Below are 16,973 nucleotides of genomic sequence, written 5' to 3'. Positions count from 1 at the left end.
CCGGGCCGTCGGGAGACCGAGAGCCAGCCAGCCAGAGCGCATCTCCCCATCGAATCGCTCGCAAGAGGCGAGGGCGCAGAAGGAGACCCGCCGGTTAAAGCGCGGAGGAGGAGGAGGCGCGCCCCGGGTCCGCACTGGCGCGCGCGCGCGCGGGCAGGAAGGCGACGTGGACTCTCCGGGCGAGCGCCCGTCTGAACACACGCGCGGAGCACACGCGTCCTCCTAGCGCGCCCCACCTCGCCTGGTTACCTGCGTGCGCGTCCACAGGCGCCTCTCGCAAAGGGCGCCCTCCGCGCACCGGCCCCGAGGTAAAGGGCGCGGGAGAGAGAGAGGTTCTCTCGGAGCGGCGCCTGGGAACAAAGGGGTCTTCGCCCGCCAGCGCGCTCCCGAGCGCCCACACCGGCCAGAGGCAGCGGCGGCGGGGAAGCCTCCCCAGGCCCTGGAGCCGAGGCTTCCTCCGTGTCTCCCCCAGGCCCCGTCTCCCAGCCCGCCGGTCCATTCACGAATCCCTCTCTCCTCCTCCCGATTCTTCTTCAGTCATTCATTCACCCAACACTCCACTCTCTTCCCATTCATCCCCTTCATTCATTCCATTCGCTCGCTCGCCCGCTGGACTTTTTTCCCTTTCTTTCCTCCACCCCCCCGGTTCTGCGCAGGCGCGGGGCTCCCCTCCAATCGTGCTCGAATTTTATGAATGAACATTGACGTCAATGGGGCCCCCCACGTGGGCCCGGCTGGAAGTACAAAAGCGGCCGCCCAGCCCAGCCGCTCTCCAAGGTGCTGAACGGCGGCAGCGCAGCCCCGGCGAGCCAGCCAGCGAGCGAGCGAGGGGCGCCGGGAAAAGGCAGAGCCAGGCGGGCGGACCAGCGACTCCAGAGGGGTGGGGCGGACCCCAGACCCCCGGCCGGCGCAGCTGCCACGGAGCCGGTAACACGTCCTCCTCCCTTGCAGAGTCATTACACAGGCGGAGAGAGGGGGTGGGGGTGCGAGAGGACAACCCCCGGCCCGCCTCGCCCATCCCTGGAAGGATGGTCGGAGAGGGTGGGGGGCGCTGAAGGAAGCGCTGCTCGGTAGCGGTGGTTGAAGGCGAGGCGGCGGCCGCGGCTGTGGGGCGGCGGCTGCGCGTCTCCAGGATGGGAACCGCCGGTTGGCGAGGAGGACGTCTGCCCCCCCCCCCGCGGCTTTGCAGAAGGGTTGCCCCGAGATGCGGGGCTCAGGGTGGTCCCCTTGGAGCGGTTCCCGAAGAGGGGCGGGCGCCATTCGCTAGCGACAGGGGAAAGCCGGTCGTAGAGGGGGAGAGAGAAATGGAGGGGGGTCTCGGCCGCTTCGAGATATGGCAGGTAGACGGACGCAGATGTGGGGCAGGGGATTCTATCACTTGAGGATGGAGGGGGAGGAAAAACGCTTGTGGGGAAAAGAATCGGGACCTGGAAAGGAATTGTGCGAACGCTGGAGATGGCGAGGAATCCGGGGGTGTTGTTGGGAAGGATCTCTTGAAATTGGGGTGGGGCTAAGTTTTGCAGAGGGGCTGAAAATGGGGGGCGGGGGCTGCTACAACGGCATTGGAGCGGGGGTCAGCTTTCTAAAGGTGAATGGCTGTTGGGAAAGAGGGGGGTGGTAGCGGAGGGTCTCAGCCGGCAGAGGGAGGCGGCGGCAGCAGCGCTGAGGCTGCCAGTCATCTCCTCCCCTGCATGTGTGGGCGGTGGGTGTGGGGACTGCAGAGAGGGGGGGGGGAGCGAGCGAGCGAGCGAGAGACGAGCCAGCAGGTCTTTCGCGCGCTCTCTCTGATGTGGGGAGGCGCCGGGCGACGCTTTCGCTTCCCCAGAACCAGTCAGCCCAGTGACCCACAGCTCAGAGATAACTGAGGAAGAAAAGGTGGGCTTGGGGGGCGCGAGCAGGGGACTTCTTTGTTCTATAATAACTCTTATATGCGGGGTGGGGGGAAACGAAGATCCCATCGGTCCCATATAAAGCCGAATAGCGGGGTGTAGGAAAGAACACCCCAATCGATGAAATGAGGATGTTAGGAGCAGCTCCAGGAAAGTGGGTGGTGGGTGGGAGGCAGGGAAAGAATTATGGGGACCCCAGATCTAGCTGCAAGCGGACCCCCGCAGACTCCCCTCTTCCACAGCACGATTCAGACGAAAGAGCCTCCTCGTTCCCCTCACAGTATGGGGAAAATCTAGGCTTGGTGGAAAAGGCAAAAACGAGGGTAATAAAACTGCCAGTTCAAAATGCACTTCCGATAAACAGCAGCCGCCCCCCCCCAATTGAACACACCTAGGCTGAGAATGCAGGAATGTAGCCGGGTGCCAAGAAGATGGTCCTGGCGACGGAGGAGTGGGGGGTGGCGGCGCCCTCCTGCCCCCCCCCCTCTGCTGAGCACGATGAGCGGGCTCTTCCGTCTCGTGGCAACCCTTGGCAACCCCGGCGGAGTTGGGAAAGTGTGCGGGGGGGGGGCGGAGAGAGATGCACGGCGTAGTGTTTTGTACGTGCGCGCAGAGAGAGACGTTTTGTCGAAAGGAGCTGCCCGGGTGTGTGTGTGCGCGCGCGCCGCTGGCAGGCAGGCAGGCAGGCAACCCTACGAGGCGAGCAGGATCCCGGAATCCGGCGGCGATGCACGGAATTGTCAATGAGAGACCCATTACGAGCGTACAGTACACGACGTGCCTCTCCGCCGCTCAGGCAGCGAGCTGGCAGGAGACGCTTCCGGGGGAAACAAAACCCCATGTTGCAGCCGGGGCTTAAGAAAATGGAAGTGGGGGGGAGGTGTGGGGACGAGAGAGGACCACGTTAACACGAGGGCTGGAGCGCTGCGCGTGGTGTGGGGCTGGGCAGAAACCATTTTCCGAGGGAAAAGCGGGGGCTCAGCCCCACAGAAGGGGAAGTACTAACAAGGAAGAGGCTTGCTCCTTCGGGGAATTGAGAGCGGCTCGCCAAAGGACCCCGCCACCCCCTCCTCGGTGACAGAACTGTGTCACCTAGCCCGGCCAGCCCCCCTCAAAGCTTGTGGGTCGAGGCACCTCCCCTCCCGCCAAGGAGATGACGTTTCGTTTTCCAAGTTCGTTAAGTTTGTGGGTCTCGCCAAAGGCCAGGGCAAACTTGCATGAGGCAACAGTGTTAACAACATAACACAGAACAGCTCAGCTGGTCAGAGCCTGGTGCTGAAAACGTCAAGGTGGCAGGTTCGATCCCTGCAGGGGACGGCTGCCTATTCCTGCACTGCAGGGGGTTGGACTAGATGATCCTCGGGGTCCCTTCCAACTCTAGGATTCCATGGCACGTGGGGTTTTTGCTCTTCCACAAGACCACTCGATCTGCGCGCGTGAATCATAGACTTGTAAAGGGACCTGAGGGTCATCCTGTCCAACCCGCTGCAATGCAGCGCTCTTTCGCCCTATGGCTCGAACCCTGAGATTAAGAGTCTCCTGCTGTACAGAAAGAGAGAGAGAGAGAGAGAGAGAGAGAGAGAGAGAGAGAGAGAGAGAGAGAGAATGAGAATGGGGGGGTCTCCTCGACTTCATGCCGCTCTGACCTCGCCTTTGTCTGTCTCCCCTGCACAGCACCTCTCTCCGCGTGGCAGGATGCCGTGCCTTCACCACCTTCGCAGAGCTGCCTGGCTCCTTTCTCTCTGCCTACTCCTGGCGCAATCCCACCTCCGCGCTGCTGCGCTCCCCACTGGAAGGGGGCAGGAGGAGGAAGCCCGCCCAGGCGGCGGCGGCGACAACGACCGCGAGTCCCCCCAGCCTGAAAACTCTCCAGCCGGACGGGGGATCCTGCCGGGACCCCTCGGCGCCGAAGACCAGAAGCGGGGCGGCCCCGACGAAGGCGACCTCTTCCAAGACGTGGACCCCAAGGCCTTGGCCGCGGTCCTCCTGCAAGCGCTCCAGGCCGAGGCCGGCAAGCCCAGAGACGGGCAGAGCCTGAACCCGGAGCCCAGCGCCAACGAGGAGCGGGTGCGCAGCGAGACCAAGAGCTCCGACGCGCAGGAGCAGCCGGAAAAGAAGGCGCAGGGGCCGCGCTGGGAGGCGGGCGAAGACGGAGGCCGAAAGCAAGACGGGCTGGAGGAAGAGGGCGAGGCTGGCGAGAGAAGCTTCGGGCAGCAGGAGCTGGACGCCCTCAAGTCCATGCTGGAGGAGCTGCAGCGCTACAGCTCGGCCGCCAAGAGGGCGGAGCCCCCCCAGGGCCCGCCGGCCCCCCAGGAGCGGGACGACGTCCTGAAGGAGCTGGAGGAGTACGAGCGGCTGAGGGCGCACGCCAAGCGCAGCCCGGCGGCCCCGGGAGCAGAGCCCTGGGACGGGGCGCGCAAGCTGCGCCAGCAGCAGCACCTGGAGCACCAGCTCCTGCAGAGGCGCTACGAGGAGCTGGCCGAGAGCCGGCGCCAGGCGGAGGAGGCGCGGAGGGCGGCGGCCGAGGAGGAGCGGCTGGCGGACATGGCCTCCGACCTGCTGCTCCAGTACCTGCTGAAGGACGGCGAGGAGGAGGAGGACGGGCGCCAGGGGGCCAACGCGCAGGAGGAAGACGAGGACGACGAGGAGGAGCAGCCGCAGCGGAGCGGGATCCGCCGCAAGGGCAGCGGGCTCCTCTTCGAGGACGAGGAGGGCAACGTGGCCGAGGACAAGCGCTCCAACGAGGCGCCCGTCGAGGAGGAGGAGGAGGACGACGAGGATGACATCGACCCCAACACCATCGACCGCCTGATCGAGCTGTCCAGCAAACTGCACCTGCCCGCCGACGACGTCATCGACATCATCAACAACGTGGAGAAGAAGAAGAAGGAGGTCCCCGAAGTGGCCCCCGCGGGAAGCAAGGCCAAAGGGCCCGGGGCCCCTCCGCTGCCGCCACCGCCGGCGCGCAACAAGCCCAAGAAGGCGCCCGCCTACGCCGTCTACCGCCCGGAGCCGCGGCCTCCGCAGAAGCCCTACTACCCTCCGGCGGACTACAAGTCCTACCACCACCGCCGCCTCCCCAAGCAGAACGAGGCGGCCTGGAACGAGGTGCTGAAAGGGGACGAGTATCCGGCACCCAAGTGGTACCCGGCCCGGCCCAGCGGCCACAGAGGAGGAGGCGGCGTCGGCGTCGTCAGCAACTACGCGGGCAGCAACAAGATCTCCAACTACATCAACCCGCGGACTTTCCAGCCTCCGCCCTACGCGCGCTTCCGCGGCCCGCTCCCCGGCCCCGTGGTGCCCCGGGAGGAGTTCTACGACGACGGCCCGGCCCGCGAGGAGGACGGCGGCGGCGAGGACGAGGAGCTGCAGAACTACATCGAGACGACGCTGATGAAGCGCCCCAAGGCTTTCCAGTGAGAGCCGCCCGGGGGTCCCCTCCGCCCCTCTCCTCGCCCCCCGCCCAAAGAAACTTTGCCATCCGCCGTGTTTCCGACATGAAATTCAGGTTCTTGCATGAGTCAGGAGAACAGAGTCTCCCCCACCGAGCGAAAGGTCCGCGCGGAGGACGCCCGGTTGCGACCCCACCCTCCTCCTCCTCCTCCTCCTCCTCCTCCTCCTCCTCGCAGCCAGCTACCTGGTTGCCTCCTTACCCCCCACCCCGGACACCAAGCCGCCGCCCCCTGCCCACACCCTCATCAGGTGCGCATCTCACATATCTGGCCTCCAGAGGGGAATGAAAGCTGCCGCGGAGCGTTCAGACAGAGGGACAACTGTTTTTCCTCTGCAGTGAGTCAAGTCGGAGCTCCCCATGCAGCCCTGGGGCAGGACCCCTCACCCGCCTGTCCCAGCTGTACAAAAGAGCAGGCAGCAACCCTGTCAATGCAAAATTGTCAAGGACCCCCTTCCTGGCCTCTCCTTCCTGGGGCAGGAAGCAAGCATTCCAGGTGTGACGCTGAAAATCCTAAGGGGTTTTCAGTTGAAACCACCACCTCTGTCTGGATCTCCCTCCTGCCCCCTTTCGAAATAACCACCCCCCAAAACCGCACAATTTCATGGGCATAGCCAGTATTTGTATTAGGGGGGCAGGTTTCATGTTAGGGGGGCCAGAACCTCAGATAGTTAAGTATTTTTTATTGATTTACTTGGTTTAGGGAGGGCAGCTGCCCACCCCCCATGGCTACGCACATGCACAGTTTTACAGCACACTCAAGAGAGGAGCCCCAGCAAACAATGGAGAGGGGAGAGAGAGAGGAATGAATAATTGTGGCCACATCTCCCCAGGTGTTTGTGGTAATGAAGGCCACCAGGTGGCACTGAAAGGGAAGACCCAAGAGAACCTGATCCTGCACCCTGAGCAGGGCAGCAGGGAGTGGTTTACTCTAGCAAAAGCATAGACCGGTGTTTCCCAAACTTGGGTCTCCAGCTGGTTTTGGACTACAATTCCCACCATACCTAGCTAGCAAGACTAGTGGGAAGGATTGTAGTCCAAAAAACAGCTGGAGACCCATGTTTGGGAATCCCTGGCCTAGAGTGAGGCTCTGAGCACCGCAAAAGCTCCTCACACTGCTGGATACAGAGATGACACCCCTTTTATCTGCAACAAGAAGAATAGCAGAATCCCAGAATTGCAGAGCTGGCAGGGACCCCAAGGGTCATCTAGTCCAGCCCGCCCTTTAAAACACAGACATGTTTTGGAAATCTAACATAGCTGCTAAAAACCTTGCCCTTCTTTGCTCATCCAATATTTAGCCTACCAAAAGCGGAGGGGGTAAGAGATGTGACACAGAAGTGCCCCCCACCCCAATTTCCTGGCTGCAACCCCGTTCAAAGAAAGGTGTGTGGAAATTCAGGGCTCCTGAGAAGCCACAAACATGGAGGAGTATTTGCCCTCAAATACTCCGAGAGGAGGACTTATTCTCACGGACCTAAATTAACCCAGTTCACTTGTGTTCAGTTTACAAACCCTCCCGCTCAAACCAAACTTTCCTTTGCTTAGTAGGCATGGGAATCTAAAGAACCAGGCTGGAAGCTAAATAAAATTTGAAACCAATGTTTAAAAGGAGCCAGGGCGGGTTTCCCGGCCCCTTGGGGCAGACTTTTGGCTCCAGAGCCTGGCTGAGGTTTATACCGCCTTAAATCAGGTGGAAGAGGCAAAACTGCCACAAAAGCCACACTCCTCCCCCTCAAGTGCTGGGGGCCGAGAGGCTCTCTGCTGCTGCTGCCGCCACCCCCCCTCTCCCCACGGAGTTCTGTCCAGAACGAAAAGATTCCCTGGCTGAGACGGAGGAGGACAGGGCAGCAGAAAGAGAGACAGAGAGGATCCTGACCACAAACTGCCTTACCACAAACTCTTCCCGCGCCCCGAGCCGTTCCTTCCAGCACCCAGGCGTGGGGCACCTTGAGCTCCACAGGCACCCCGCACCCAGAAACAAGTTGGGGAGGCTTTGAGCATGCTGTATCGATACCTACTTGTGTTAAGTCCATGACCATCTAAAGCTGTACCTGAAAGGGTCCACCAGGGCGGGTTTCCGGAGAGCAAGCCGGGCGGGGGGGGGGGAAGGGGGAGGGTGGCGGTGAAGGAAGCAGTCTGCACGCATCCAAAAAAGAACCCCCTTCCGCCGGCATCAGTCCTAGAGTGTGCGAGTTTCTTCGCTTTGTGGCGTCCAGTCCTGTAAAATAATAATAATAATAAAAAGAGTTGTTTCGATGTCCTGATCCATTTTGTTGTACTTGAAATAAAACACCTTTGGCCTGTTGTAAATAGCATGTGGAATTCCTAGTTTTGCTATAAAATAAAAGCAACTATTTTATTACGAGTTACTCTCATTATTTGCAGATCTGGAGGGTCAGTGGTGGCGCAGGAGGGGGGTGGATTCAAGGTGCGGCGTGACCCCCCCTCCAAAGAGCACCCGGCCACATTTCAATGGTAGGTTAAGGTGCACCTTTCTGCACAGGTATCCGGTCTCTCTCTCTCTGCGTGTGTGTGTGTGTGTGTGCAGGATGAGATTAAAAACCTCCCTCCTGTTGCAGCCGCCACCGCTGTTCTCATTTCTTCCTGATGCAGCATAACTTACAGCCTAGAAATGATTATGCATTACAGTTTCCTTGCATTGCACTGTACATAACCCACCCTGGGAGCACATGGGGAAGGCCTGGTTTGAAATCCCAATTTAGAAATAAATTAACAATAACCTCTAGGGCTGGGTGATGTCTGGTTTTCAACATTGCAATATTGTTGTTGTTGTTTAGTCATTTAGTCATGTTTGACTCTTCGTGACCCAATTGCAATATATCATCAACTAAACATAATGACGCCATGATATATCACCATGTCTGAAATAAGGATGGAGCTGTGTAGAGACATCGGCTGGCTTCACAGTTTCTCCAGCACTGTGATTTTTGCCGGCGCCTGCTCTTGTGATTCGCTGCCCTCCTGCATGAGGCAGGGGAGAGCTGAGATGGCAGAGGTTTTATTATTAATTATTATTATTAATTTTATTTATTTTATACTGCTTTATATTTTTAAGAAAAACCTCAAAGTGGTTCACAGCATTTTAAAACATCAGTAAAACAATCCAGATTCAAACATTTCTAAAGAAAGTCAAATATAGCGTATACAGTCAAAGCAATATGATTAACAGAAAACTAAAATATTATCTTAAATATTTCAAAATAAAACATTACAAAGGAGGTCAGCTACAGAATACATATGAGACGGCAGAGTTACCCGGGGCTGAAGGAACCAAGAGAAACATTGGCCGGCTTCACAGGTTTCCCCACATTGTGATTTTTGCATAGCACACGCACACACATCATGATTCGCGATACTTTTGCCGGGTCAGCAATGATGAAACTGGTATCACAATATGGACTTCAAACTGGTTTTGGACAATATGTCAATATATCACCCAGCCCTAAAAATCCCCCTCGTAACCTCCACACCCAGCAGAGGCATGGAGCCTCCCAAGAGGCTGCAGGATCCGGCCAGGGGCTCAACTCGTCCAGCATTCTGCTTGCATTATGGCTAACCAGGAAGTGCCAAAGCGACTCTCCCCTCCAGCAGCTGGCATCCGGAAGCGTGCTAAGCCATGTTGACGTTTATTCCCGTGCTGCCTTTCAGCTAGAAAAGTCCTCCAAAGCAGCTCACAAAGAAAAACACAAATGATTATTCAAGCTGGGGTGGCAGGCGGGTGGGATGCAACTTTCCCAAATTTAAAACATTTTGGAAGAGTCTACGATGCATTTGTGTTCCTGCCCAAAAGGCAAAGGCAGCCCCAGAAAATTGTCTGAGAGCAGGAGCAGCTCCTGATTCTTCTAAGGGTCTTGATCTGGGCTGGGTGAGGTAGGTGGTCAACAGGTCCTAGCTCCAGAATCAGCTTCTGAGCATGTACAGAGTGGTAGCTGAACCTTCCCACATACACACTTGAGAAAGAACAGTGACATATGTTATGGCACTGTCTTATCCAGTCCACTTCCATCAGCTCCATGAAGTGTTATCCTGAATTATAGGTACATATGCACAGGGATTTTGTTGCAGGGATTGTAGGCAGTGAGGTTACAGGCAAAAGAAATGCGGAATTCTCTCTGACCTCCCTGTTTACACACAAACACTCCCCAACACACACACCCCAATAGACATACCTGTAACTCAGGATAACACTTAGTGCACCTGTCGCTTCTTAGCCTGTGAAAATCTGCGCAGAAACAAAGACGATCAAGGCATCGCCAGGTTATTTTTTTGCTGCAAGTGCCTAATGCAGCGGTTCTCGAGGGCGGGGCAGCAGAGAAAGGCAAGAGTGGCGGACCATCAATATGATATTTTGGGGGAAATTCATGTCCTTGTGTGGCTGCGTTATTTCATCCTTTCTGGACGTCCCGTCTGTGATCGTGTCATAAAGCAGTTGCGTTCTGCGACGAAAAAGTTCAGCGTGGCGCTAGCAATTTTTGTGTGTGAAAGTGCGGCCCAGAGGAAAAAAGTTTTGAGAACTACTGTTCTAGGGGGTCCAGCCGCCCGCAGCCCCCCCTCCCGGAAACAGCTGCGCTTTCAGGCGGGTGGGGAGGAGCTGCGTTGCCCCTCGGGACCCTAAACTGAGTCACGGGATATTCTGAGCTCGCTCTGCGCAGAGCTGGAGGAGGCAAGCCCGGATTTGCACCTCGGGGAGGCGGGGAGGGAGCCGAACCTCCACAACTTTCAGGACTGAGGAGTCCTGGTGCCCTGTCCCCCCCCCAAAAAATCAGGCCTTCCCCAAGGCAGCAGATGGGAACCCCGCACTTTCCCATCCCGCTAGGGTCGCCTCGCCCGCCCCCTTGCAGGGCCACAGCCCGGACCCGAGGCAGGCGGAGTTGGGGGGTTCGGAGGAGGGCAAGACGAAGCGACTAGCCCCCACCGCCTCCCGCCACTCACCCGCGCCGGAAAACTCCCCGAAGAGCCGACCCGTCGCAGCAGCGGGACAGAAAGGCGCCTCCCGGCTCGGGCCTCGCCCCTGGCCCCTGGGGCCGCCCCCTTCCTGGCCGCCCACCCCACATGCCGGCCTGGAGGGGAGGGTCTCGCGGGACTTGCGGCGCGGGACTCGGGAGGCTCTCCTGGGCAGCTGTCCAGTGGGGAGAACGGGAGCCCCCCCCCAGCCCCACCGACACCACGTGGCACTTTCCTCAAGGGGCAAGAAGAGGCTTCCTGCAGCTGGATCGGGTCCCAAAGAGCGGAGCGCGCTCCTTCCTCCTGCTGCTGCTGCTGTCGGGGCCGCCCCCTTGACGAAGGTCGGGGGTCCTTCGGCATCATTGCAAGAGAAGCCCCCGACGGCGCCCCCGCTTTCCTCGGGCGATTTAGGGGAGCGCAACAAGGACCCAGGGCGAAGGGAGAAAGTGCGGGGAGATGGCGCGGGTTTGGGCGTCTCACGGGGCGCCCCCTGGAATCTGAATGGCCAAATCCCGCCCCTGGGGTGCGGCAGGACAGCAAGCCAAGTGGGGAGCAGACTGAGGGGGGAGGAAGCCCCCCACCCACCCAAACGCGCGGCGTAGGAGGCCTGCTCCCCATTGCGCCCTCACAGCAACCCTGCGAGGGAGGCGACACTAAGAGCTCCGAGGCTTAACCGTTACGCCACACGGGCGCCCCCCAAAATAGCTTTGCAGTGGGGGTTTTATGGGGGGAGGAAGGAGATGCAGCCCCCCCCCACGACGGAGTCAATGCCAGGGAGGGCCGGACCAATTTGAGCTGGTCCGCCCCTTTGCCTCACAGCCCGAGGGGGACGCGGGGCAGAACTAGCCCGCCCGACGAAGCGGACCACCCGGTCGGTGTCCAGGTTTCCCCGCAGAGGGAGCCGAGGGGTGTGTGTGGCCATCTTGGGCACCCCGTGGGACAGGACGCCCCCACTCGAGATGGGGGAGAGTCAGCCTCACAGGGTTGTTGTGGGGAGGATAGAGGGGGCAGGTGGGCTTGCTCTCTGGGGGAAAGGCAGAAGGTCTGAAGCATCTTCCTCTCTCTGCGCGGGGCTGCCCGGTCCTCAGGAGCAGAAATCGCCGCCCCCCCCCAACACACACACACACTGCGGAATTTGCGGGGAAGCGGAGAGTCAGGAGTTAGCCCCCTCGCTTGCTGGAAACTTCTAACTTAAGCGAGGAAACACAAAAAGCCCTTCTCTAAACTACCCCCCCCAAACAACCTCCGCCATCCTTATTTATTTGCTGATTTGCTCCGAAAGAAAAAGCCAGGATTCAGGAGGCAACCGCCGGTTTTTGTTTTTAAAATGTAGAGCATTATTACCTTGTGCCTCTGTTGCATTCCACGGGGCGGGGGGGGGGGCTGATAGAAAACAGGGGGTGCAAGAGAGAGGGAGCACACACACCAGTCCCGGTGGGAGGCGCCTTTTCTTCCTTTCCCCGTTTCCGTCGAGGGCGAAAACCCAGAGAGAGCGTGAAGGAAAGCTTCGCTTCTGCATATGATGCGGCGCAAACCGTTCTAAGCTGAAACATTCCTAGAATGTTCAGTTCACATTGAGTTCGTACCTGACCTGTTCTTAATGCATACTTGACCACATCTACGGATGAATGCTATATCAATCACTAGTAAAAGTTTAATAAGGAGGTTTTCACTCCTGTCCAATTCTGTGTTCCCTTTCCCAGCCTTTAATCTATTGGTGATTAATGCCTATATGCAACCTTTGCTTTGTACTTGTGTTAACCAGTCAGCAATAAGCACATACGTGGCAATGCTGTAATATTCAATAAAAGAGGCTCCTCGAGACTTGCTCAGGAGATGCCTCCCAGATGACACTCGCTACCTGTCTGTCGTTATTTCAACCCAACATCTGGTGACCCCGACGTGATTGCCAGATCCCTTACGCAGCCAAGCCCCTGTACTTCACTCGACTGGAAAAGTCTCAGCGCGCTAATTCGTGAGTATGGGGGTGGGGGGGATTGACTAAATTCCAAAAAGAGCATGCCAAGGAGCTGCTCCATCTCGTTAGACAGCGGGTGGCGGGTGCTCATATTTCTTGGAATGAAATTGAACAATTGTTATGTGAGATTGCTTGCCAATGTCCCTGGTATCCAGAATCGGGGCAAAAGATCGGAAAAACCCTCTTTGCAGAACCGAGGGCTCCGAGTCATTGTCTGCTTACTTGGCAGAAATGTGCAGACGCCGTCGCTAGATTAGGACCTCAGGCATCTCAGCCCCCGACGGCACCTGCTCTTTTGCCAGTTGCAGACAATCCTCCACCTTACCCTCCCTACGCCTCAGCCCACATCCACCCCCCCATCCCTCCTTCGCCTGCCCCAGCCCCAGTGTGCTCTCCTACAGGAGCTGTGCACGCCGCGCTTTCTTTAGCTAGGCCGAAAGGGCTCCTGTCCTTAGAGGAAGTGTCTGAATGGGCTGGGGAAATGCCATCTGCTTTCCCTATCTCCTATACCAACCCAGGCACTGCGCAGCAACAGGTAATGTACGAGGCGCTTCCTTATTCTGTTATGAGGGAACTAAGGAGAGCCATTACTGATTCTGGCTTAAAATCCTCCTATGTGATAGGGATGCTGGAGGGGATAGCAAGCGGTTACACAATGCTACCCCAAGATTGGAAAGATTTGATGCGCATGCTTTTATCGCCTGCTCAGTATGTAGTTTTTGAAAGCGAATTTAAGCATAGCGCAGCAGCCCTGGCTGATCCACAGCATTCAGCCGCTCAACTCTTTGGTGCTGGTCTGTATGATACTATACCAGCACAGGCGCAATTAACACCTTTGCATTTTAGTCGCACCGCGACCTGTGTGCAACGCGCCTTTCGGAAAGTCCCTGTCTCAGGGCAACCACTGAGCTCCTTTGTTAATATTAAGCAACAACATTCGGAGCCTTACCATCAATTTATAGATAGATTGAAAGAATCAATCGCCAGGCAGATAGATGACCCTACAGCTCAAAATGAATTGATGAAAAAATTGGCTTTTGAAATTGCTAACACCGACTGCAAGAAGGCATTGCAGTCAGTTGTACATCGCCCCAAATATGACCTGGCCGATATGATTCAAACCTGTGCCGATGAAGGAAGCCAGAGCCATGTGATGTCTTTGCTTGCCGGTGCCATCCAAGCTGGCAATAAGCCAACAGGCAACTGCTTCAACTGCAAACGCCCAGGTCATTTTGCTAAACAATGCAGAGCCCCTGGCGGATAATACCCCCATCTTCGTAAAAAGAAAAGAAAAGTGGGAAATGGAGATTTGCTTCTGTGTCTCATTTCCTGCCTTAATATAAATTCCATGATAGTGCTCATTTTCAGTGTTTTGTTTTTGCCCCTCTCTGCTTCTGCTCCTAATAGGGGTGATTCCACACCAATAAGTGTGTGGGAATCTTTTGCAAAAACCCTCAATGTTTCATCCTTTTGCCTAACTCAACAGGTGTCAATAGGTGAAATCCTTGGCTCCTGCCTCATCCCTGTTTGCCATGACCCTCTCAATTTGCAAAATGATACCTGGTTTTATTCATCCTTACCCCAAAATGATTCTCTCCGCACCCTTGGTTATTCTGGTTACCATAACTGGGGTAACCAAGTTCGCCGACGCCCATCTCTGGCCATTGATTTGTTGACCCCATACGTGGCCTCTTTTAATATCACTTGCGCCCGTATGGTCAATTGCACAAAAACCAACTGTGTGAAAATGGGCAAGGATAATTTTAACTGCTCTGATTATGTAAATATTTCCTATGTATATAAATATACAGAGCTGCCTGAAGGCTGGTTCTGGTCGTGTCCAGGCTACACATTCAATTATATTCCAGCGAACATTAGCCATGGCACACCTTGCTGCTTAAGCCGCTTGTCTATCATTTTACCCAAGAAGCATCATTTATCCCGCTCTCGATATCGACGCTCTGTGGAATTGACTAATGATTGTGATGATTCTGTTTCTCTCCCTAGCAGATCTGAATATATTTCTCTAGCTGTCTCTCTTTTAGGAGTCCCTGGATTGGCTGTACGGAATAGCAGGAATATTAACTCTTTAGCTTGCTCCGCAGCAAAAGCTCTGAACTTTACCTCACAAGCTCTTCACCTTTTGAATAAAGAGCAGAGTGAACTCCAACATGGACTCTTGCAAAATCATGCGGCAATTGATTATTTGCTGATGCTTCATCATTATGGTTGTGAACAAGTGGATGACATGTGCTGTTTCAATATTACTGACAATTCTAAAGCTATTCAAAAGCAAATTTCTCATTTGCAAAATCTCACACATCACATCAAACAGGACGTTGGACTTTCTGGCCTCTGGGATTCGTTTACCCAGTGGCTCACTGGCTGGTTGCCAAATCTGAATTGGCTTCGCAATCTTTTTCAATATGTTATTATCATAATATGTATATTAATTTTGTTATGTTGCTTCATCCAGTGCATCCCTGGCCTCATACGCCTTTGGTCTCAGTGTTTTTCTCCTCCTCAGCCACCCAATAAAATCATTGCTGCCTACTTTGCGAAATGTCAGCACCAACAGTAAACATTAGGGGAGATGTGGGCAGACTTATTTCGGGCATGCGCTGGCAAACCACGTATCCCGAAGTATTTTTTGTCCCATTCACCCTGAAATCACATAACAACATCGGTGGGCAGACTTATTTCAGGTATGCGCTGGCAAACCACGTATCCCGAAGTATTTTTGTCCCACTCACTTTTAAATAAAAAAGAAAGGAGGAGATGAAGGAAAGTTTCGCTTCTGCATATGATGCGGCGCAAACCGTTCTAAGCTGAAACATTCCTAGAATGTTCAGTTCACATTGAGTTCGTACCTGACCTGTTCTTAATGCATAGTTGACCACATCTACGGATGAATGCTATATCAATCACTAGTAAAAGTTTAATAAGGAGGTTTTCACGCCTGTCCAATTCTGTGTTCCCTTTCCCACCCTTTAATCTATTGGTGATTAATGCCTATATGCAACCTTTGCTTTGTACTTGTGTTAACCAATCAGCAATAAGCACATACGTGGCAATGCTGTAATATTCAATAAAAGAGGCTCCTCGAGACTTGCTCAGGAGATGCCTCCCAGATGACACTCGCTACCTGTCTGTCGTTATTTCAACCCAACATTGCGGGTCTCAGGATGCTGGGAAAACGCCCGACGCTTTTTGCCCCGTGTTTCTCATCAGGGGTTAATCCGAGCCGGGATTTGGAGCTACAGAGATCTCGGGGGTCCCGGTGAACGTTTCCATGGGAGATCAGCCTGCAGAGATCTTGGCTGTGTCTCCTCCCAGATACATTAATGAATAACTGTGGGGTCCCGAGATTTATGCAGGCTGGGTCCTCCCCACACCCACCCATTTTAAACCCTTCTGAAGGCCTTTAGCAAAAATTGGGCGAAACGCGTTGGGCTGGCTGTCCCCTCCACTGATGGTGCCAACTTGAAAAAAAAATATTGGGGGGGGGGGTAAGCCCCACTCGACATAATCGATAGAAGACGCCGTGCGCGCACACACCATTTGAATGGCAATGCCCATCAAATTTGGGGGCGCCTGCCCACCTCAAATATTTTATTGGGGGCTGAAGGGACCTTAGGAGTTGGTTCCTCTGTAGGCAAACTAAGGCCCGGGGGCCGGATCTGGCCCAATCGCCATCTAAATCCTGCCCGTGCAGGGTCTGGGAATCAGCGTGTTTTTACATGAGTAAAATGTGTCCTTTTATTTAAAATGCATCTCTGGGTTATTTGTGGGGCGTAGGAATTCATTCATTGTTTTTTCAAAATATAGTCTGGCCTCCCACAAGGTCTGAGGGATGGTGGACCAGCCCCCTGCTGAAAACATTTGCTGACCCCTGGCTTTGGGGCTCAGTTTGGACCATTGCTCCGGTTTTTGCATCTCCTTCCCTCCTCCTGCTCCCCACCTCTAGCCCCAAGGAGACCCACGTTGCATTCACCCCCAGCCCACCCAAATTTCCTCCCCACTCCCAGCAGCCACCGCAGGGTTGATTTTCCAACAAGCCAGGCCTGAGGCGGCTGTTGGGATGACCTCTTGCCCGCTAATACCAGGAGGCCAAGCTGTGCAGGGAACAGGGGGAATTGTGCCAGGGGACTGGGCTCCGTTATACAGTGGCAGTGATAATAATAATAATAATAATAACAATAATAATAATAATAATAATAATAAAGCTGAGGTTCCTGCATTGCAGGGGGCTGGGCTGGATGACCCTCAAGGTCCCTTCCAACTTTACGATTCTGATTCTGTGATTCCTGGCACCCACAAAGTCCTTGCGCACTCCAGGAGGAAGATGGAAGAGGGCTGTTCTTCTCCACATCCTCTTTCAGCTCCGTGCACTTGGGTTTAATTCTCCGGATCAGACTATCAACCAGATCCCCTGGAAAACCAAAGTGAGGTGCTCTAGCTTTCTGCTGGCCGGGAGGGGGGGTTGGGGCGTGAGAGGAAGGACTAGAGGCAGGGAGGGGCACCCACAGCGCTCATCCCAAAACCCCAACGTGCCCAAACGTAGATTGTCAGGAGCACCTCCTTCCCAAAGCCCAGGGCCTCACTTATCGGACGTTGGGAAGGCAGTGCAAGGGCCAGAGGGGGCATAAAATTTTTGCACTCACTCCCGCCCCCCTGCCCCGCCCGA

General features: G+C 55.6%; 1 protein-coding gene across 2 annotated transcripts; it reads left to right on the top strand.

The window, feature by feature from the left end:
- The first annotated feature begins 846 nt into the window (after nucleotides 1-846).
- VGF (VGF nerve growth factor inducible) lies at nucleotides 847-5,498 on the top strand. Of its 2 annotated transcripts, none has more exons than XM_083581013.1 (2): nucleotides 847-927; nucleotides 3,564-5,498. In XM_083581013.1, the coding sequence occupies exon 2, from the start codon at nucleotides 3,585-3,587 to the stop codon at nucleotides 5,307-5,309; it is 1,725 nt and encodes a 574-aa protein (XP_083437139.1). In that variant the 5' UTR covers nucleotides 847-927; nucleotides 3,564-3,584; the 3' UTR covers nucleotides 5,310-5,498. The 2 variants fall into 2 exon arrangements, with proteins under 2 accessions (XP_083437139.1, XP_083437140.1); XM_083581014.1 differs by lacking the exon at nucleotides 847-927 and adding an exon at nucleotides 1,754-1,875.
- The last annotated feature ends 11,475 nt before the right edge of the window (nucleotides 5,499-16,973 follow it).

Source organism: Podarcis filfolensis (assembly GCF_964270895.1).
Source record: "Podarcis filfolensis genome assembly, chromosome: 13".
Taxonomy (NCBI): domain Eukaryota; kingdom Metazoa; phylum Chordata; class Lepidosauria; order Squamata; family Lacertidae; genus Podarcis; species Podarcis filfolensis.
Note: the sequence above shows the minus strand (reverse complement) of the source record. Positions and strands in the feature narration are given on the sequence as shown.